At 38.4% G+C, this 7,546-nt stretch overlaps 1 protein-coding gene across 2 annotated transcripts; it reads right to left on the reverse strand.

The window, feature by feature from the left end:
• Positions 1 to 2,820: 2,820 nt before the first annotated feature.
• Positions 2,821 to 6,868, reverse strand: LOC115989620 (berberine bridge enzyme-like 21). Of its 2 annotated transcripts, none has more exons than XM_031113403.1 (2): positions 4,952 to 6,868; positions 2,821 to 3,040 (listed from the first exon to the last, which is right to left on the reverse strand). In XM_031113403.1, exons 1-2 carry the CDS (start codon positions 6,570 to 6,572, stop codon positions 2,892 to 2,894), a joined length of 1,770 nt encoding a protein of 589 aa, XP_030969263.1. In that variant the 5' UTR covers positions 6,573 to 6,868; the 3' UTR covers positions 2,821 to 2,891. The 2 variants fall into 2 exon arrangements, with proteins under 2 accessions (XP_030969263.1, XP_030969264.1); XM_031113404.1 differs by having other exon boundaries at positions 2,821 to 3,022; positions 4,952 to 6,867.
• Between the last annotated feature and the right edge of the window lie 678 nt (positions 6,869 to 7,546).

The following is a 7,546-nucleotide window of genomic DNA, read 5'->3' on the forward strand; positions in this document are numbered from 1 at the left end:
GAAATTAGCCTATTGGTGCATGCCTGCCGTTCTACTCTCTCTATTTCTTTTACTGATTCTCTTTTCTCTATTGTTTTGTTACTTTTATTCTTTCCCACTCTTTTCTTTCTTTCTTAATGCTTACTCGTGTAGTGTTATGGCGGTGCTGTAATTTGCTCTTAATGGTTGCTACTGTTGTGATGATTTTACTGTGCATAGCGAGGGCCCTTTATATACTACTTGCCATGACTGGTTTTTACTATTTTACCCTTTAACTACTTTTTTTTGGATTTGGGTGTCATTCCCGACCACCCATTGGTTTGTCAGCTGCCTAGTCACCACCACTTACTAGTGCTGGCTGTGCCACTTCCTATTAGTAGACAAAGAAAACTGTTTTGTTTGTTTGTTCATCGCGACATTCTTATCCACCACAGTGTGAGTATTCTCTCTTGCTATCCCTCATGGCATGCACCTAGTGGTTCCAACTCATCCCTTCTTCTTTTAGGTGGTATGTCATCCTAGCAGGACATCTTTCCCAAAAGAATCTGAGCGGGAACCCCAAAATAGGCTTTCCCTTTTCCCCACCACCGGACCATACCCTCCCTTACCTCTGACCCATGACCCACCACTCCTATATTGACTGGGTACAGGTTGGTAGTGTTTGGGCCTTGCGCATGCTCCACTTCCGTGTACGTCAAAAGCTTGTTCGCTGCTCATGCGTTTGCCGTGGTCTAGAGGTTCATCTATGCATTTTGCCGCTCATCCTTGACCTCTTATGGCATGAACTATCTTTTGATTTTCCATTCTTCATTGGCTTGCTCCTTCCAAGGGCTGGGCCTTGCTTGATTGTGGGTTTTTCTCTCTTCAGCCCACTCTTTGCTCTTGTTATTTTGCTACCATTCCTGCCATGTCACTCTGCTATTCCTACTGTAGTGTTATTTGATCGGTGCTTACTAGGCCTTTTTTGGGCCCGCTACATGTTCTTCTCTCAATTGGTTACAATGACCCTGCATGGTCATTTGATTTATACTCATGATACTTTGGGCTTTCTTGACCCATTACATTGCCTGTGGGCTCTTTTGGCCCATTTCTTTCTCCTTGGGCATCCTCGGCCCATTTACTTTCCTTAGGCATCCTTGGCCCACTTTCTAATTTTGCATTTCCTTGGGCTTTTACTAACTCTTTTGGGCTTTCTCGGCCCAATTACCGTATCCTTCATCCTTAGGGCTCATGAGCTTTCCATCAACCCATTACTTTCTTACTTCATTGCTTTAGGCTTGCTATGGCCCATTCTTACTTTTCTACATTACATAACGCCCATAGGTTTACTACTTCTTTCTCTAGGCTCCTTTAGGCCCATGTGCTTTCCTCAAGGCCCATTTATTTACTTTATGGGCCTATGATCCATTGTTCTTGCTATTCGAGCTTAATGGTTTTTCTATCAATCCACTAACTCTTTTTTGCCCATATTGTTGGGCTTCTTCCTGCTATTGGGCTTCCACAAAATAAGCATCAACAGGGGTTAAGAACTATGTTTGGGTGGTCAGAATTATTTTTGGAAAAATGCTATGTTCACAACATTTTCATAACAAATTTTATACATAAGCTATTATTAGTGAGTACAAAAATGATGTTAGTATTAGGCCCAAATTAGAAACAATCACAACTTACCACATAAGATTTGTTGTAAAATTATTATAAAATTTTTGTAGATGTAGCATTACTCTTATTTTTGTTGAATCAAAATTATTGTGATTCTCAATGTTCAACATTTGTTTAGGGTGGTCACAATAGGCCTGTTTAATATATATATATTTTAAAGTATATATGTTCATTTTTTTTGAAAGACAACCTGGACATCAATGTGGAGTCACCACTGGATTCAGCTACCCTCACAACCCACCATTCACCATTTCACAAACCCACAACCAACCACCACTCAATCATCACCACCACTACAAGCCTTCATAAAACCCAAAAAACCACTACAAATAACCACAACCGACCATCCCAACTGCCACAACCAAAATCCAGCAACCCACAACCCACCATCCCAGTCGCCATAACTAAAACCTAGCAACCCGCAACACACCATCCCAATCGCCACAACCAAAACCCAGCCACCTTCCTCTTCCACCACCAATCCAACCCACAACCCCCACAAATCACAAACCCACACACACATCACCTATCAAACCCAACCACAACTTTGCCGAAATCTAGCCAAAGCTTAAAACCTAGCTACACCTGCTAAAACCCACTCACACAAACCCATACTAGTGGCCTAGCCACTAATGAAGGATGACCACCAACAAATGGGGACCACGACAATGACGAGAAGAGAGAGAATGAGACAAGCACAACCTAGAGCCACTGATGGAGCAAGGTTTTAGTGTTTGGAGCTATAAAAAAAGCATTTAAATTATTTTACATGCTTTGTTGTGAATGCTCTTGTAACACAATGTTCACTATTAGATATAAGATTTAAAATCTTAAAAATGAAATGGATTCTATCTAGTTTGCTTGAAATGAAGAGATAATTAATCATTCCTTCTTTTACACTTCAATTGGTGTTTATGGATGGAAATCAATACAAGAACTTTTGATGGCATTGAACCTCATGGCTCACATCACATTTATGGATGGTTCTCTTTTTCTTCTTTACTTGATCTTTGGGATTTTTGTAATTTTCAAATAAAGATTTTAGGTGTCACTTGCGCGTGTACTCCCTCGATTCCTATTCCTTTTCTATATAACGAAACTTATATAAATTTATTTTTCGCTTTAAAAACAATAACAAACAATTTTTATTTTTATTTTTTTAGGCTTTAAAAAAATAAATAAATAAAAGAACAGCTTGTTATACGAAGTAAGCAATATAATTCAGTACATCTAAGGAGGGCTTGTAGTATTTACGACCAAAAGTTCATCCTCTGAAGTTGAAGATCCCACACAAGGAGCAGGTACATCAGGCCTCCCATTAGTCTCTCCAGTGATAGGATAGATGTCAACAACAACAATCTGGTCACGCCTGAGTGGACTCCTGCAGTCGGCAAGAGAACTGAAAGATTAACCATAACAAAAAAATATACATGAGACAATATTAAAGAAAGTATAACTTATATAGGATTCCAACCATGAATTGACTTGTCTATGGCATCTATTTCTAGGAAAATGAGTCATTCTCTAACAGGCTAATGAGAGATCACAACCCCAATAACTTTTTGACACTTTTCCTTTAAAGCATGTGCACTACCCATCCACCCAAAAAGGGGAGGTAAACAAGCTAAGAAAGTGGAATAAAGAAGCTCTGGCTAGAGTGTGGAAAGGAGAAGTTAGTGATAATGGGAGACAACTGCGTACTATTACTACATGGTGTGGATTTCTGCTCAAACCCCGCATGACTTTGGATGGGTTAAATGTGCCCAATTGGGAATAAAAACGACAAAATGAACACTTTTCTCTTAGTTGAGGATATCATTACTAAGAAATGGAGGAGAGATCAAGTGCAGGATGATAATCACCAGATAGCAGAGTCATGGCACTATATCTCCACTTGTATTTTCAATGGATTTTAATTTTAATTTTTTTTTGGAAGGCTCTATAGCATGGAAATCCAATTCAGTGAAGCTCTTGTGTATCTTAAGGAAGACATATGCTTCGAAAACTTTGATATAGAATACCAAGTAGGAAGATCAACAGCAGTAAGCTATGTTAGCACTTGGCCTATGACCTATGAGTTAAATATTATTTCTTGGTGTTTCTAAAGGAGACGTACAATTTTCAAAACTCCTCTCCTATACTTAAAATGTATATATAAACTATGGTAGCACTCCCCACCCCATAAAATGTGAAAAACATCTTGTTGGAGAACAAACCGGAATATTGCTGGCTGGAGTTTATTAGATGCAGTTGCTGTATGGAAATGAATACTCATAAAATTGAGGACAGGCATTTGTTCCCTGCTTTATGGTATTGTATGAATGTATAAAAAGGATATTGAGCTAGATGAGCATGCTGAGACAAAATAGTCGAAAAGATTAGTAACATTAGTTATGTAAATTCTTATTTCCAGTTTCTGCCATGTAAGTCTCTAGAGGTAGGGAGAGAGCCAGAATTGAAGGACTCATGATATTACTTCAACTGAAAAATTAAACAGAAAGCATGGACTTTTAGATGAGGGAGAAAATAAGTGGGTCCTGATTGTCACTAAGTCAAGATCTATTAAATTATGTAGGAAAGGGGGCACTGGTACTCGTTATACCTTACTTAACCGTGTCCCAAAGAATAAAGCCACCATTGAATTTTCCATGCAATTACAATTCAATGATTGGCTTTTTATTTTTTTATTTATCTTTAATCTCTTTACTATGTGCCAATTGGCAATTACCAAAGTGAAAGAAAATGCATATTGCGACTTCAAGCATTCTAAACTGACGGCCAGGCTATAAACTGTATTGACAATCGACATGATGGAAAAGACATTCCTCACCAGCTTCCATTCAATTTGAAACAATATAAACAAAATTCAGAAAGAACTTTTAGTTCTTTTGTGTTGTAAAAAGAACTACTTCATCCAAATCAACCGTGATATTGATAGTGACAGGAAACCAACCAACTGACTAAGAGATAGTCAGCAACTTGATTTGAATGCTTCTAAAAGTCACCCTTAAAGACAGACAGACCATCGTCTATCACGCAAGTGTTGTACGGTTTCCAAATGACCACGTTCAAGTAAAAGGGATTGATACAAATCATGCCTCATAATAAGGAGGGTAAAACCACAAAGAAAAAACAAAGACAACAGCAAATTTCAGATTGACAATTTATTACAAATACATATTTCAGATTTTCACTAAACTATCGTAACGACTAGAGGGAACAACGTAATACAATTTATCTGAATTATGCAGAAAAGGCCAATAATACAGCAATCTGTGTGACAATAAAGTTTCCTAACCCTATGGCTTACTTGGATTAGTAGGAATGCTCTGTTCATTCCTGAAGAAATTATGTGGATCAACTGCAGTCTTCACCTTCACCAACCTATGGAAGTTGTCATTGAAGTACTTGACCCCATAAACTTCTCCTTCTTCATAGCTGTTCTTATCATTGTTGTTGATACCAATGTCAAGGTCCCTATAGTTGAGAAATGCACTTCTTGGGTTCTTGGACACAAATGGAGTCATGTAACTATAAAGCCTCCTTATCTGAGCTGTGTAATTCTTTTCCAACTCAATTCCCTCTTCATCCCAATTCATAGAGTACTGGATTTTAAACAAATTTCCGGCACGGTGTGGAAAAGCAGTAGCAGAAGCGGGGATCTCATTCATTTTTCCGCCATACGGATTGAAAACCAATCCGGTTTTCCCAAGCTCAATCATCTTCTTCCATAACCATTCCAACCCATCTTTCGAAATTGGGGTCTGCACATAATCCGATTTCCTCTTCAAGAAATTCGCCGAGTCAGGATTTCTATCAAGCAACACAGATGGGGATGTCCCATTGTCGTAATTAGCCCACCAAACAGCTGAATCAATCCAACTCATTTCCGTCACACCTTCCTTCTTCATACCCAATTCAGGAAAATCCTTATCCAACAATGCCACAAGTTCCTCAGCATTTCCAAGAAACATTGTCAAAATTGAGATTCTAATAGTCTTCTCCCCCTTATTCACTTTAGAACTCACAGGCTGTACCAACATCCTCATCCAAAGGTTGTCATCTGTCGTAGGAGCAACCTGTTGCCACTTATAGACAATGTCAGTAACATTCTCCTCTTCATCTAAACTCCTCTCAATACGAAAAACCGAAACAGTTTCCGGTACCGGAATCAAGTTGATTTTGTAGGAAAGTATTACTCCAAAACTCGCTCCTCCACCTCCTCTAATAGCCCAAAACAAATCTTCCCCCATTGACTCCTTATCAAGAATCTTTCCATTCACATCAACTAGCTTTGCATCAAGAACATGATCCACCGACAACCCATGTTTACGCAACATACTGCCGTACCCTCCACCGCTTAAGTGGCCACCGACACCAACGGTGGGACAAAGACCAGCAGGGAAGCCGAGAACTTTACTCTTCTCCCAAATTCTATAGTAAAGTTCTCCAAGTGTGGCACCAGATTCAACCCAAGCGGTTTGTTCCTGAAGATTGATAGTGATGGATCGAAGATTGAACATGTCTAGGATTATAAATGGGACATCTGAGATGTAAGAGATACCCTCATAGTCATGGCCGCCACTTCGGATTTTGAGTTGAATCCCAATGTTTTTGGTACAAATCACCGTGGCTTGGACATGGGATTCTTGCGTTGGGGTCACAATGATTGTGGGTTTTGGAGTGGTTGAAGTGTTGAACCGGGAGTTTCTAATGTAGGCTCGAAGTACGGTTGTGTAGGAAGGGTTGGTCTGAGAGTAGACTATATTGGAAACTTGGTCTGGTTGGTTGGTTTGGTTTGATAGGCATTGGACAAAGGTTTCATAGACAGAATCTGAGGCAGAGACATGAAGAGGAAGAAGGAGAACAAGAAAGAGAGGAATCATGAGAGCCTGCATAGAAAGACTTACCAAAGAGTGCGATTTTCTCATTTCTAACAAACTGTGAAAACTGTTTTTGTGTTTTTGAGTTTGAGAACTTTTTATATTTGATCTGTGGGCTTTATTGACAAGAATGGTTTGGGTCTGGTATGTGTGTATGCTCTATTTGACTATGAGAAATGCCAAGCTTCTTTGCTCTTGCCCTTTAAACCGCCCAAAATTTTGACTAGAAAAATCGGTGGAAATTTAACATTCGTTTGACAAGTCAGCACTTATTAATCTTCAATAGTTTTTTGCTTTTGCAATTCTTTTAGATGGAACACTATTTGTATGATTCGATTCATACATAATACCATTGTGTACATATATTGACAAAAAATATTATATATATATATATTTCACAAATAGTTTTGATATATGTTACCGAGGCAGATTATTAGTTTTAAAAAATAAATTTCTATAAAGATTTAACAACTCTAACTAACGAAAAAATATTGTGAAATTTTTTGTGTATATAATGTTCCTAGATAAAAAATGAAGATAAGATTTTGGATTTGATTTGACGGTGTTTGGACCACTCGAAACTTCAACCAGTTGAAAAATGGGAAATTGTCGGAAACTGTTTGGCGTAGTTCCTTAATCTCACAGTTCTCGGCTTGTGGATAACGACAACCATATGTGGGTCGAAGTTCTATTATTTGTGCAAGTGGTTCGAGAACATGTGACTTTTATTTTGGTGGCCTAGCCATGATTAAATATTAGGGTCCCTGTGTTTTTGGTATTATTCATGAAGACCAGATAGTGGCGTCATTGCCATGGACTAATTTATTAAGCATCCACTGAATGAAAAATCTATTCTTCAATTCTAAAGTTCTTCATATTCTTTGGTGTTGACAATGTCGTTCCAACTTCGTGAACCAACGAAATAGAAGTTTAACTATATATCCACCTCTTACAATTCTGCTTCATATGCTTTATCTTTGAGTAATCACAAGAGCATTGTGCATTGGGTTCATCTCCATTTT

Source organism: Quercus lobata, chromosome 5, assembly GCF_001633185.2.
Source record: "Quercus lobata isolate SW786 chromosome 5, ValleyOak3.0 Primary Assembly, whole genome shotgun sequence".
NCBI classification, from domain to species: domain Eukaryota; kingdom Viridiplantae; phylum Streptophyta; class Magnoliopsida; order Fagales; family Fagaceae; genus Quercus; species Quercus lobata.

Excerpts from the sequence above, each read along its gene's own strand:
- LOC115989620 (XM_031113403.1), bottom strand. The coding sequence starts at position 6,572 with ATGAGAAAATCGCACTCTTTGGTAAGTCTTTCTATGCAGGCTCTCATG. Across the intron at positions 3,041-4,951 it reads GAGCATTCCTACTAATCCAA|TTCTCTTGCCGACTGCAGGA; the intron begins GTAAGCCATAGG and ends TTAATCTTTCAG.